Below are 16139 nucleotides of genomic sequence, written 5' to 3'. Positions count from 1 at the left end.
TCTGCAAATAAAATGTGTTGTAAGATGCAATGCTGATTATACCGTTTCAAGACAGAGAGTAAATGAAATATTTATTTGTAAGTTTTTAATTGAAAAAATCTTAATTTGCATGTGGAAATTACAATTAACTTTTTTAAATTAATGAATGTGTGAAAATATTGTGGAACTTTTTTGGCATTGTTATTCTTAATGAGCCCTTTATTTCTTTGCAGTGTCTTTTGAAGAATATATATATAAACCTCAAAAAAATATTGAGATTATTGCACTTTTTCTTGGGATTTTAATACATTTGTTTTTTTATGTATAAATATCTTTATATTCTAATCTTGAATAGTTTGCAAACATTATTCAGATTATGTATTTCCAGTGCTATAATTTTTTTAGTTCTATAAATACAAGAAAGTAGGTTTATTTTTAAAAAATCTCTCTTTTAGATGGTACAAAACAATTTTTGTATGTAAATTTATAGTTCTGGACATGTAACAATGCCTTAACATTTTTAAATTTTCTGCACTTTATTTTAGACTTTTTGTATCTAAACATATCTTCTTTTTAATTTTAAAAAAATATTTTTGGGGCTTAACTAGTTAACCCTGCATCAGAGTGAGACTATATTTGAAAAGTGTATGAACTTTTTAAATAAAGATGAGGAGTAGAAACATGATATTTAAACACATCATACATGAATAAAGGCAAATATATTCTACTAATATTCTTTGAATCACTTACATCCTTAAAACTATTTTTGAAAAAGAAAAACATTTTCTTACTTTGCTTTGTCTTTAATAATTTATGTTGCAATTACTTATCCTTTCTAAAATAAAAATTTTTTGAAACAGCATTTTTACATTTTCACTCGACTATAGTACTTAACTCTTAGAAACAATGTTTTAATAAATGAGTATTTTGATGGGTAACCAGTTCAAATTTTTTAAAAAATTAAAAATAGCACAACTTATTTTTTCACAACATTCAGGATGGCTATGTGCTGACTTGGCTAAATCTAATATTTGTTGCTCTGGTGTGGCTGACAATAAGATCTAAGTACACATTGTATTTATGATCTTTTTTGTGGTGTCAAAATGAGTTTTGAAATCAAATTCAAAAACTAATCAAAGACAAATAGATTAACTCATCAATTTTGATTTATATTATAATTTGTCAATAGATGTGATATTTGATTAGTTAATGCTTAAAGTAAGTCCAAAATAATAGAAGAAATTTGGTTTTTCTAGTTGGAACCTCAAATTAGCCATATGTCTTGATTTTCTTTCTGGAATAGCTCAGTATTAAAATAAAACAAAGGAATTAATCTCTTGATAATATGTGATATTCTATTGTCCTTGTTTCTTTGTGTCCTATACTTATGATTTACCTAGATCATGTCATTATGCACAATTATTTTATAAACATTCTGCTTAAAAACAGAAAACAAAGGATGTAGAGATTTAATTCTGTAAAATACCTTTTTTCATTATTATCCTAGTAGAGGGCCAGTGCACAAAAGTCATGCACTTGGGGTTGTCCCTCAGCCTGACCTGCACCCTCTCCAATCTGGGAGCCCTCACAGGATGTCCTACTGACGGCTTAGGCCCGCTCCCCATGGTTCTCTGCTCTCTGTGGGTCCTGCCTGCTCTACACCACAGTGACTGCCAAGCAGGCTATGCTGGAAACTGCCTGCAGGCTGTGCTTGCCTGTTCCCAGGTTGCCATGGCAATGGCCAAGCAGGCTGTGCTGGTAGCTGTCTCCTCCCTGCTGTCAGTCTCCACAGAAGTGATGAGGTTAATTTGCATACTCACTCCTGATTGGCTGGTGGATGTCATGAAGTGACAGTCAATTTGCATATTTCTATTTTATTGGTGTAAATATAATAAAAGTCTAATATGCTAAGTGTCTGGTCAGCCAGTCGGCTGTTCAACCAATCAAAGCATAATATGCTAATTATATGCTTGCTAAGGCCACTCAATCACTCACTATGATGTGCACCGACCAGCAGGGGCAGACGCTCCAACCAGTAGGTTAGCTTGCTGCTGGGGTCCAGCCAATCAAGACTGAGCAAGATGGGCTGAACACACCCTGGAGCCCTTCCATGATCCCTCCCTGGCTGGTCAACCTCCTGCGTCCCTCTCCGGCCCCAGTTGTGCACTGGTGGGGTCCCTCCACCTAGCCTGCACCATCTTGCAATCCGGGACCCCTCAGGGGATGTCAGAGAGCTGGTTTCAGCCCAATCCCACAGGCCAGGCCAAGTGGCCCCACTGGTGCATGAATTTGTGCACTGGGCCTCTAGTTAGAAATAATGAATTTGGTTGAATTTTAACATATCAACCAGCTCTCATGAATTTCTATGCACCTGTATGGCCTTATTAAAAATTATTAAAAGGAATGTACTTTTTTTGACTAAACCAGATAAAAGATTACATTGAAAAAAAAAACAATTTGATAATACATGAGCATTATGTATCACATTCCCCAGTGCTTTCACACATTGTCTCCTTATGGTTTCCATATTGAAAGTCAAACTCCCTAGCTTAGCAGACACTTTAGGATCTGTCTCTGTCCAACATTGAGGTTTTACCTTTTCCTTCCCCGCAGCTGACACTTTCTTCTCTAGCTGCACTAACATACTTTCCATTTTCCAAAGTCATCTAGTTTTTCAAAACTTCTTCCATTTGACTTGAGCAACCCTGTGTATTTTTATACCTAGCTGATTTCAGGTACTATCATCATTCCAAAAACATACTCTCACCTTTTGAAAAAGTTGGGAAGGTATTTATGACATTTTAAACCGCATCCATCAACAAGCCTAGATACCTTATCTCTGTGAGTCCTATGCATATCTCCATTCTCCCTTAGCATGTTATTTTATTGCACATCATACTTGTTGGTTTCTGTGTGTGAGTGCCTCTCTCCCAACTGGACTCTTAGTTCCTGTAAGAAAATGACCTAATTTTTTGGTTTGTACTCCAAGGAAACAAGTAGTACCTGTCGGCATAAGATCTATTTCTTTCTATCTATCTATCTATCTATCTATCTATCTATCTATCTATCATCTATCATCTATCTATCATCTATCTATAATCTAATTAATCTTTCTTTCTATTGACTTGAATTAATAATGAAGCTCATTCCATTGACCTATTTAAAAAAACTACAATAAAGAATAAAAAAGAACTGTTTTTATATAATTCAAAAGAATTAGACTTGGCAAATAAATAATTATGGTTTTATTAGAGTGACCCATATTTTTATTGTGATAAATTAGGTTATTGGGCTCAATTTTCTTCATTTTTCTTGAAAAAAAATTTACTCATTTGGACTAGACAGTTTAACACCTTACTTAATTTATCAGAGTTAGTCAGAAAATATTCCTAGATTTTAGTATAAGTTATGCTTGATGGTATATAGAAATTCACAGTTTATTTACACTTATAATTGTGCCTAAAATCTAACTTCTTAAATTAAAAATATGGTAAACATTTGTGGAACTATTCCTTTGCTCTTATAATTATTTATTGAGAGCCAAGCATGCAATGGATTATGCTTTGCATATTTAAAGTAAGCAAGGATTCACCATTTAGCTCCAAAGTGTTTTGCTATCTATTTTCTCTTCTCATTCTCCATTTTCTTTCTTTTTTCTTCAGTCTATAATATTCTAGTACATTTTAAAAGAACAAATAATTTTTTTATCTAAGTAAGTTGGCAGATATAATATACACAGAATCTAGTTGAATATGAATATTATGGAAGTTGATGACCATAACTTTTTATATTTCCAAGTTGTTTGATAATTAAGAATCATATATGAATACATCATTTAAAAATGAGAACAGGTTAAAACTGAATACAATGGGATAAGGACACATATGTAATACCTTAATCAATAAAGAAGAAAAAAAACTGAATACAGAAGATAATGCTGAAAGATAGTCCTTAAAATTTTCAAAAACTCTAAATTGCATTCCTTTCAGATAACCACAAGATGGTGTCTTCCAATTTTTATAGTACTTAAGGGTTTTGATTTTGATGCAGATATTAATTCCACAGTGATACCTTGATTTTTATTTATTCAAGCTTTTAAAATAAATACATATTTATTTTTCTAAAGTGTCAATTGACCATTGGGAAAGATACTGAAAAAGTCTTCCTTTTCTGAAGTGTCTGAAAAAATAACTATGTATCATGTGCATTTTTTTATTGATTGTCTTTTTTCCGTACCCTTCTTATTTTAAAAACATTACTAGTTAAGGTTCATTCAGTAAGCAATCCAAGAATCTGCTGTACATCTGAAGCAGTTATCAGTCCATTTCAAGTTGCATTTGTTTGAAGGTCCTGATTCTCCCTTCTAACTGAAGAAAGTGGCCTAATATGCAAACCTTTGTTTTCTCTGGTATTGTTTATGATAATATATTGGTTTTGTAAGCATGAATTAGAAGTAATTGTAATAATTTGAATTTTTATAAAAATATTTTATAAATAACCATGGTTTATTAATTTGCTTAAAATTACTATTTCTTAAATATTTTAATGTGTCCTTTTTAAAAAGGTATGTATAATTCTGCCTTCTTTTGATTTCCAGCAACAACAATAATATAACATACATTTCAACTTTTTGTTTTTGTCTGATTTGTATACAGAAATATTTTTCCCATGTAACTGAAAATAGATTTGCCTATACAAATTGTTTCCCTTGAACACATTAAACACAAATCTCTGAGTTTCTTGACATGAACTGAAACTTAACAGAAATATTTTCTTATTACTTACATTTAAACAAAGTATAGTGAGTATATCTGAGAAATAAAAATATAAATTATTGCTCAGATATTGAATTTGTAACTTATGTGTCCTAAATTGGACACATATATTTATTCTAACTTTCCTCTAAAATGATTTATGTGTATATTAAGAACTTCTAGGTATTTATGTTTTTCAGTATATAGTCCATTTTAGTCAATATAGTTATTTTTTATTATAGAACACTGGTAAAATAAATCCAAGTTATCTCTAAATAATGGTAATTTTCCAGTCATTGAAAGTTCAAAAACATTTTTGAGGGCACATAGGATGTTCTTCAGTCTATAATTGAATAACAAATGTAAAAGGCATAGAAGAACAAATGAATGAAACAATGTAATTGTGGAATTTTATGGAGAAATTAGAATGGTTTCATTTAAACCTGGGATCCTGGATGAAAATTTATTCACACGGGAAACATTTTTCAAAGTTGGCTGAATTTGTATTTCATGGAACCAGAAGAATGAAAACAGATTGTTCACTGATGCTTATACATAAATTGTTTTCAGAAAGTTGAAATATTAGTTCTAACATGAGCAATTTTTTTAAAAAGTCATTTATTGAGTAAGATATAGGAATGCAAACACTGCTATAAATCATTGTAAAGAATTATAAAGTGCCAAATAAATTTTCAATAATGTAAAATTTATCTATAGAGCATGCTGCTATTCAGATGTTAAAAGATGTAAATAAACTTTGGATAAATAGTCCATTTTGTATTCTTTTATGTTACTGCCTTTCTCTGCAAGCAGATCATCTCTCACTTTCCATTAATGACCCATATGAGGGATAAGTGGATGGCTTTTAAAAATGTTTTTATATGTAAATATAAAATCACACTTTAAAATGAGATGCCAATCTTTGTTTTACTCTATAAACTACTTTCATGTTGGCAAAAGGATCTTTAAGTCATTTCTTCAAATGACTATAAATGATGTGTTAAAATTAAAATTGTAGTTTGACGGGTAATAATTTTACTTCCTTATTTTTATAAACCACTTCAGAGCTTTTAGAGTATAATATTTTCTTGGGTATGAAGTGATCATGACAACTGTGTAAATATCCATATTGTTCAGATGAGGATAAGTATTTCAGGGGTGAAATGTATTTCCCAAGGTCAAAGATACCTTATCTAACACTATTTATGCTATATCATATTCACAAAATCAAGAGTGAATACTTAACTATTTCTCTTAATAGTTTTTCTTTCTGAAGCTGCATTTATAAAATGTGTGGAGTAGGAGTTTGATTTAGATAAACAGATTGTAGGCTTTGGTCATAAGCATAGTTATTTCACTTTCTTATTCTTTAGGATGAATTTTGAACTGAAAAAGACTTGGAATCATTTCTCAACTTTGTGTAACCTTGGATAAAATTACTTCTTTATATGTCTTTTAAAATAAATAAATAAACAAACTACAAATATACCATAAATTAAATGTTTTAATAATCAAGATAAGTAATTTACATAGGTTGGGTTTTTTTGGTTTTTTTGTGTTTTTTTTTTTTTTGCATGTATCTGACAGCTATTGTTATATTTATTATTATTTACAAAATGGATACATTTAACTTGTGGGGCCTTCAGAAAAGAGAGCTCTCCTGCAATTAAGCATTAGTTAAATTGGATGTTATATATATATATGTATATATATTATTAAAAAATTGTATCATTATGACTACCAGCAAGAATGTGGTGATTAACATTGCTTTTTCTTAAAATGCATTTCATAGCTGTATTGACTAAAGTGGTGTTGAAACTTGACTGAACTTATTTATTGATTTTTCCAGCTTAAGTAGAGGACATGTACAAATGTATAATGATGCCTCTTTTTTCTCTGTCTCATTATATTTGCAAAAAGCATATAAAGATATTTGGTAACTGTTTCTGTAAGAGTCAAGGTTTCTGAGAATATTTTAATCTTTAGTTATGTTTATCATTGTAAAATAATCCAGGAAAAAGCATGGATGCTTTAGCATTTTATTAATTGAGGGAGGGAATCACATATTTCTTTTTGCCCCATAATTTTTTCTCTGATTTATTATTTAGCATTCAAAACATTAAAGTTACTAAGAACAGACTCCAGGTAAAAGGCTCAGCTAAAATACAGTTCACTGTTAATGAGGCAGGCTAATATAATGAAGCATTAATAGAGTGGAAGTCAAGGAAACGACGCTCCTCATTTAGCTTTGATGTCAGTTATGTGCATAACCTTAGATAGATAACTTGACTTCTTGAGTTTTAGTTTCTCTACCTGTAAAGTTCCAGTGATTAAGCAATAGAATCATTAAAGAACCTACATGTAAACTCTTGTCTGACTGCTGCACAGCTTGTCTAAATAATGTAAGTTTTTCAGAAAGATGGCTGCTATAAAACTGAATATCAAGATCAAAGTTGCTATATATATAATTTTTTGACATGAATGTTTTAACTAGTCATTTTTCATCTCTCATTGCTTCACTATTGCATTTATACAGCCCTAGGTCCATTCGTTATTTTAATGTATAGCATTAGCTATTTGATATTCTTAAAAGACTGCCAATTAAAAAGTATAAGTCGAAAGCAAGGGTCACATTAAATTACATGTATTTTATTCATTTAGTATACCAATATTATATAAAATATTGCATATTACATTATATATGCTTTTCATTTCATTTTCATGGTTTAGTTATTATATAATGTGAGATCATTTTATACAGAATTTTGATATTTCTTTACTACATGTGATGTGGACTTCTTGGGCAAATGGCCTACAGCATCAGAAATTAATTGGAAAAGTATCTAAAAATGGATTAGATATCTATAATCAGTAACATATAATTTATATATATATATATATATATATATATGTTTTTAAATGTATGTTATTGATTTCAGAGTAGAAGGGAGAGAGAGAGAGAGAAGCATCAATGATGAGAGAGAATCATTGATCAGCTGCCTCCTGCATGTCTCCCACTGGGTATCCACCTGGCAACCCTGGCACATGCCCTGACCTGGAACCTTCTGGTTCATAGGTCAACGCTCAACCACTGAGCCAAGCTGGCCAGTCATTAACACATAATTTAAACAACAAAGACAAAACCAGTTTGGTTGATATATGCTAGTCTATATTCAAACACTGAGCTGCACAGTCTGAGAGAAGCAGCTTGAAGATGTCTTGATAGAGTTTTAAGTAGGAACTGTATGCAAAAATGGGTAACGTTTTTCTAAATGAGTATTAAAATACCGTGTAGTTAATTTTAAACTATCAAAATATAGGATAGTAAGATGCAAAATACAGTTCTGTCTTAAAAATATATAGACTTGATAGTAGTTTATAATATTTTATGGCTATTTCTAATTTGGATGATAAATGACTACATATATTCAACATGGAAGTGATGAGTTTAAGTTTAAAAAATCAAACTGGTTGTTTTCCATCAGTGGCTGTTTTTCAAAAAGACATTGCTAAATAAAGATCTTAACTTAAAAATGTAGTTTAAGTCAGTGTTCAATGTGGGGCATATTTGCAACTACATTTCTAATATTTAAACAATGATGTGCTTCTCTAAGTGCTGTCACATCTGTTATCATATAAGCATATCTATAAATTATATAGTTAAGTTATTAAGAATAAATTATTCTATAACACCAATAATGACATTATTTAGAACAGTTATCTGCAGACTATGTGTTGTCTTATTATACCCAAAATAAAATTAGATAGCTTTCAAAACAAGCAATGCAAATATAGTCAAATTAAAACTTTTAAGGTTCCCAGACCCTCATTGTTTTAAGAATGAGAGATGTGTAAATACAGGTTGCCTCATTAATTACAGTGAATTTTATAATGACTTTTACTAATTTAAATGCAATTACATGCTAACAGCTCAAAGATGTAAATTTTCATTTTCAGGAATCTTCTATTTGGTTAGTGCCACCCTACCATCCAGACACTGTTTAGTAAATTTTGAAACTTACTAAAAGAGGTTTTTAATAATGGTTAGTATCCTTGTGCCTTTCTTTTTTCTTTTTGTAGTCTGTTATATTAATGTGGAGAAACATTTTTGTTGTTGTTTTCACCCTAAAAATGTCACTTATTTTAATGACACAATTTGTGCGTTTCCATCCCTAAGAAGTGATTTGAAAAGTAAAATAGTTTTCTTTCCCTTTCTCTTCCTCCCCACCCCCCTTATGCTTTCTTCTTCCCTTTCTCCTGCTTCCTCTGCTTCTGTTTTTTCTCCTTTTCTCCCTCTTTCTTCTTGTTTACTATAACCCAGGAAACTTCTGTTAAGTGTCCTTGGGTTTTTCAAAACCTATTTCATAGTTTAATAAAAATACATTAAAAAATTCCAATCATCATATGAAGTAGGAAAGACAATTTGTCTCTATCAAATGATATTAGAACTTTAAAAATCAGCCATAGTAATTTTTTCAAATATACAGCACAAGGAAATGAATATATGTCACAATCATCTCTATAATCTCAACTTTAGATTTTTATATAAATCAAGATATGGAATTTGTATTCTAAAGCTTAAAGAAAAAGAAAATAATATGTGTTTGCTCTACTGCCACAAGTAAACAGGACTTTATGATATTATTTAATTCACTATATTGATTCCAAACTCTTGCTCAAATGTAAAGGTTTTCATAGTTTTTGTGAAGGTTTAGAAATAATCTATCAGTGAGAAGAACACCTATTGTATCACATCACTTTATTAGTAACCTAAGATAAAACTATTTTCACATATAGTTACATTAATACATAAAAAAAGTGCTGGCAAAATTCAGCTGATTAACAGAAAAATTCATAAAACTTGTAAGATAACATATAGTCAAGTCTGTTGATTGATTGATTAACATTTTTACTTTCTGATGGCTTTGTAAATAGATAAAGTCTAAAAATGATCATGGTCAAGTTAAAATTTACAATTTTCAGAGTTTCTAAATTTGTAACTATAAGTTGCTTAGTTAAATTTATAACTATAATTTACTTAAGGTAATTTTAAATGATAAAAGATGAAATTTTCTTTTATCTTTTAAATTATAAAAGATAAAAGGTTCTAACTTTGGGGCCAGGCTTTTAACCTACATTATATATTACTTAATATCATAAATTTTATATTACATAAAATTTCTTTTAAATAATTTTATGTCTTTATTTGTGCTAATACATTTTTTTTTAACTTACTAGAAAAAAATATGTAATTCCATGGTTGAATGAGTGTTTACATTTATAAGATCTTTTTCCTAAGAAAAAAGTTGTTGAGATCACTCTCTTTGTATGGACAAAAATTAATTACTATATCTACTCTATATATTTTTGAAACTAATATAATCAAACTGCCTAAAAACCAAGTTTGCCAAGAAGAGGGTGTTATAAATTATGTAACATTTGGGACATTTATTACTTTTAAATGAAGGCTTGTTTCAAACAATTCAAAATTATTCACACCCTATAGTATTTTTAAGTGTCATTGGCATCAAGTTCTGACCTTGTTATATTATCTAATCAATTATTCTATTAAATGTTTCAACAGAGAGCCAAGATTAAGTTGCCTCAAGACTATGTATTCCTTCCCCTTTTGGAGTCAGATTTTTCCATTTCTACAGTGTTGTCATCATCACCATCTTCATCATCATTGTCATCATGTTCTTAACATGTACATCTAATAGTAGGTATAAAGCAACAAGAAACACTGTGTCCATATAATGGCTGTCAGGTGCCCTAAAACTTTTAATAGAAATATAATTTATGGGTTTCAGAAGTGCATAATTTAACATGATAAAAGAGCATGGCAGTAACTCTATTAGTTAGTGGGGAATTCATGTTTAGCAACATCTTCCATTGTGAGTACTAATAAATTAATACTTTTACTAATTTAATGTTATTAAACAAATACCAAAATTTTACCTCATTAAATAACTTGTATACATTGCATTTCACTAAGCTTCTAAAAATGTTTTTAAGCAATTTAATTAGAAACATTAGTTAAATAAGAATTAAAGTATTAGGGTCATATGTAGCTATTCTTAATTCAGTCAACATTTAAAGAACATGTGTGTACAATTAGCACCATAAGAACTTGATCTCTTTTCTTTACGATTCATTGAGAGGGATACAGAGAAGACTTAGAGGTCAGATGGGAAACCATTATAATGAGTTAAAAATAGTAAAGGGACAAAACTAAATTGAGTGAAAATAATGAGCCTGGTGAATTGGAAAATGATTGCCTAATAAGTGAAAATTTGAGGAAGGGATACAATCAGATTGATGTGAAGGATGAAAGAATATGGCATGGTACCAGAGCAAAGAAGAGCAAAGGAGAAAAACTTTGGAAGTCCAAGCAGAGAGGTTGTGTGTAGAGAAAAAAAAAAACGGGGAGGGAGCAGAAAGAGGGAAAACTGAATCACAGAATTCATGATGCTAAAAATAGGATCTTTGGATTCCACCTGTTCCTTGGACGAGAAGATGCTATTAATAACTGATGTTTGAAAAATAGATTATGCTAGTAATTGTGAACCTTTGGGGAAGGAATCTGCTAAAGAGTTGGGAAGACTACTAAGGAAGTTATTCAGGAACCCATAAAAGAAAAGTGAGGATACAGCCAGGAATGAACAAGACGGTACTAGGATCAAAAGTTACAAACTTGGTTATCAGGATACCTTGCTGGAGTCTCCATTGTAAGCTGCAGAAAGTGACTTTCCTCTCTCTGAATCAATTTTCTCTGTTAGATAGAGGCCTACTTTAATTAAAATGTTAGTTTGTCACAAAAGATTATGTGTGCAAAATATTTTAAACCTAAGGAATATATGTAGTATTAAATATTTTTATTTTCTATTCTTTTGGAATTAGCTTAACTTGATAAACAGCAAAGAAACAAAACTTAAGTAAAAAAACAAGTCCTCATATGCATATTTGATTAGGTTTATTTAGTTATGTTTTCATATCACTTTCTGGGATTGTGTTAATTTTTCATGCTTTTCACATTTTTGGTTGTTTTCCACATTTTTAGTTTTCACTCAGTCTCAACCCATCTGAATTTCACCTACAATATATAACTGGTTTATGAATCTTATTTATATATAACTAACATGTGTATCTCAATTAGCTGGGGAGGGAGACTAATAAAATTTTGTTGCACAGATATGACTTTGTATTGGAATTTTGAGGAGCTTGTAATAATGAGCCCCATATATACTATTTTTTTCTAGCAAATCTATTGCTAATGGGATGAGAATTTAAAAATACTTATAGGGTCATTTTTTCTTCATGGGATAAATTAGTTATTGACTCAGTTATCAAGCTGACAATGACAAAAAGTTAATATATTTTCATGGATTTTTAATGTGCTACAATTTGTTATTTCATATATTTGTTTGTAATCATCAGCAATAGTTTTATAGGCCTAATCCCAAAAAAGGTATAATGAATACCAGAACTTATTTTCCATATTTTTATGTCTTTGTCCATGTTATATTTTTGTTTTGTTTTGAGATGCACAATGAAAAATCTATGTTTAAAGAAAATTTTCATATCTCATGTTGTGATCTAAAAAGGAGTACATTTCTTCCATTTTTAAATATCAAGAATGGATTTCTGGTTATTGATTTGTGTATATGTATTTATATTTATATTTTAAGGTGGATATATATATGTTTTGATTCTAATTAATTTTACATCTATAAAGCTTTACATCCGCTTTATATGCATTCCAGATGGTAGTTCATTTCACTATTAGGTGGAGATTTTCTTTAAACTAGTCCACTTTTATAAAATATTATTAATTATCATGTGTTGTCTATTAAAAGTGTGACACTTTGTTCTAACCTTTTTATTGAACTATTTCAAACCTTCAAGGCTGGTTATGTTGAAAGTCTGTTGAGACTTATTTTAGTTTGTCTCTGGACAGTGGCAGTTTACCTGTTTGGTAATACTCATTGTCTGTGTTGTTCTGTAGAGATCCTTCTGTAGCGCCATGGTGGAAGAACTGAGGATGTCCCTGAAGTGCCAGCGCCGGTTAAAACACAAGCCGCAAGCCCCCGTCATTGTGAAAACAGAAGAAGTCATCAACATGCACACATTTAACGACAGAAGGTTGCCAGGTAAAGAAACCATGGCATAAAGCTGGGAGGCCAAACACCCAAGCACAAACTGTCGTCTTTTTTCCAAACAATTTAGCGAGAATGTTTCCTGTGGAAATATGCAACCTGTGCAAAATAAAATGAGTTACCTCATGCCGCTGTGTCTATGAACTAGAGACTCTGTGATCTAAGCAGTTGCAGTGATCAGACTTGATTTACAAGCATCATGGACCAACCAAGTTACACGGGGTTATACTGTTTATCATGGGTTCCTCCCTTCTTCTGAGTGAATGTTACATGCGCATCTTGTGACTGGTTTCAAATGCAGTCCAGTGAGAAATTACAGGTTCTTTTTGAAGTCCAACTGTTGCCAGGAGATGGAATATCAATGCCCCAAAGGTAACCAGTAAAAATTTCAGTGAGAATAAAAATACTTGGAATCAGAAAAACGAAAAACAACAGCAACAACCTGTAGCATTACAAGAAACAGTACGGTCTTCTGAACATCCAGATAATAGAGGTGGTGATGTTATTAGCCCCCAACAACTCAGTACAATGATCATCTGAATAGACAATATGTGTTTATAGGATGTGAAAAAAAATGTAACACAAAACAAATCTGAATTTCATGGCAAGTGGAATATAAAACATATCTTCATCAGTGTTTTTCTTTCTTTTCTAAAAGTCTGTGTCACTGATTGAGATAGAAATGTCAATTACCAAGGCAATAATGTTTTTTTCTTAAATTCACCTGCAGGTGATTTAACATGTAACTCTACCGGATCGCTATCTATCTACCTATCCCCACCCCACCCTGTCCCCCTTTCTCCAACCTCACACCAAGAATAAAAAGCAACAGTTGGTTCAGAGATTCTGAATTGAAAAGGATAATATTTTGCAATCTTTGTCTTACGTTATAAAAGAGGGCTGGGTAGTGATGGTTATGTGGAAGATGAAGCTTCCATTTTAACATTCAGATATGTTCATCCAAACCCTAGTTCCTGCTATAAATGAACTTGATGGAGCCTGGGCAGACCTCGGTGAAAGGAAAAAGGGGACTGGTCATCTGTAGAAAAGTATGTGCGGAGAACTTTGAAGTGGACTGCATTTATCAATACAGTCACAGTGTTAAATGAACAAAATTCTTGAGCAGTTTTTTTTCCAAAAAATGTTCAGGTTTATTTGTGGAAATGCAAGATTTCTATGAAAATAGTTTTTGTATGGAAATTTTTGTAATACTTTTTATCAACAAAATAAGAACACGTGTTCCTGTCGGGGGTGTGATGTCAAGCATGAATGGTAGTGCGTGTGCACCACCAACGTTTGGTGAAAACTATTTTTATCAAGAAAAAAAGGAATCATAGAAGAGAAATATTTTCAAGTTAGATAATATAAAAGTTAGGTGCACTACCACCACTGCTTACCATGCCACACCCCTGGTTTCCATGAGGCTGATAACATACTGTAATGAACAATTGTGTGTAAAATGGTAAAAGACACAGACTTCTTTACAACATTGTGATAACAGTTGAGTGCACACAGTTTGCTGTTTGAATCCAATGCACAAAATTTAAAAAATCATTAAAATTATGTCCATTTTACGTTCAGCTTTGACTTTCATTTTTCTTTTGTACATATAAATGAATGCACAATATCTTCATTGCATTGAGAGAAGTATACTTCCTGAATCTTTGTAGGTCTTCAAGGATGGCCGCATCCCAACTACCTGGAGAAAAGAAGAGAAAAGGTTGGATGATGAGATTTAGGATGTAATTGTTAGGCTCAGGATAGTATTTAAATGAGAAAAATAGCAGTTCTAGAGGCAACAGTAATTCATCTTACCTCTTTTATGAATGGTTATTGACTATATGTATAGGTTAGGTGCGGCTGTATAATGATTTATTGATATTATATTTGAAGTTGAACCGATGTCCAATTTAAGACCTCCTTGTGCATTGATAAATCAATGTAATTCAGCAAAGGGAGAGGACATGATAGGCTCAATTTCAACCATTAGTAATAATGTGTGTGTGGTTTAGATGTTGTCATCTTAACAAACCTCTTATATTTAAATTAAAGTTATAACATAGTTTACTAAAGTATCCATTATAACTAGAGCACCTGACCAAAAGAAAATTCTGTGATGTACTTTTTAAACTCAAAAAAGTTGCAAAACCAAATTGCTAACATCTAAATAAATTAGAAATTAAATGCCTAAGTGTTTTCAAAATTTCTAGCGTTGGGGGCATTTTAAATTAAAATTTATATTTTGATAATAATTTTGTCCCAAAATTTAGTTTTAGAGAGTTACACAATTCACTGCTAAAAATCTAGCATTGTATTTTTAGTGGCAAATAACACAAATTAAAATTTCATAAAAGTGTTCAGATTTTGGAGAATATTAAGCTTTTTATCAATCAGATACTAATCAAGTTTTAAAGCACTTTTTAGTTTTAATTCTTTATTATATTGAACAAGTTTAATGTCAGGAAATGACAATTATTTTTAAGTAGTCAGGAAATAATTAGATTTTTGGTAAAATTTGTCAATCATTTGAAGTATTAAATTTTAAAAGTTGCAAAGTTTAATAAACCTGCCATATTTTAACTATAAAGATAATTTTAAATATATAAACAATGTATAATATTTAATTTTATCCATTTCCTAAAACGTTTTTATATTATTGCCAAAACAGATACTTACCTACTCACTAGTGATTATACATACATTATATTACTATTCTTAATAAAATCTAGATTACTTTCAAAATAATTCAATCAATGAATTACTCCAATATACTCTCTAGGAAGAGAGTATATTGGAGTAAACATTACTCTCTAAGGTAACACTCAAATTATAAGGAAGAAAGGAGAGAACAATTGTTCTAGTAGTCAACAATATAACCTGATATCTGCAGGTAATCAGTGGGTAATCATATTCTACAAATCACTCTAATCAGAATGGAACACTAGAGGGATCTATTCACATACCCAAACTAGAAAACCCTAACCAGATGAAAACACCAAGCTAAGTAACCCTAACAGCTATGAGAATATCAAAGAGAGATATTCACATATTTACAACTAAATTACTGTGATCAGTATGGGAATATATTATCCTAATTACTAAAGGGATATATTCTATTTTACAAATATAAAAAATAAGTATAGTTTGTTGGTTATAATATCTCAAATATTTTGAACATCATATTTAAAAAATAAGTTTTTTATAATTGAGTGAATTTATGTACTAAACATGAATGATGTATATGTATTTT

At 30.7% G+C, this 16139-nt stretch overlaps 1 protein-coding gene across 3 annotated transcripts in view; it reads left to right on the top strand.

The window, feature by feature from the left end:
* Positions 1 to 13685, top strand: part of GRIK2 (glutamate ionotropic receptor kainate type subunit 2) — a 592068-nt gene extending 578383 nt beyond the window's left edge. For all 3 annotated transcript variants that reach the window (XM_080666610.1, XM_080666611.1, XM_080666612.1), the window contains one exon: positions 12739 to 13685. In XM_080666610.1, coding sequence (XP_080522736.1) covers positions 12739 to 12903 — 165 coding nt within the window. In that variant the 3' untranslated portion in view covers positions 12904 to 13685. The remainder of the gene's footprint in view (positions 1 to 12738) is intronic.
* The last annotated feature ends 2454 nt before the right edge of the window (positions 13686 to 16139 follow it).

The sequence above is a fragment of the Plecotus auritus genome, assembly GCF_963455305.1.
Source record: "Plecotus auritus genome assembly, chromosome: 4".
Lineage (NCBI taxonomy): Eukaryota > Metazoa > Chordata > Mammalia > Chiroptera > Vespertilionidae > Plecotus > Plecotus auritus.
Note: the sequence above shows the minus strand (reverse complement) of the source record. Positions and strands in the feature narration are given on the sequence as shown.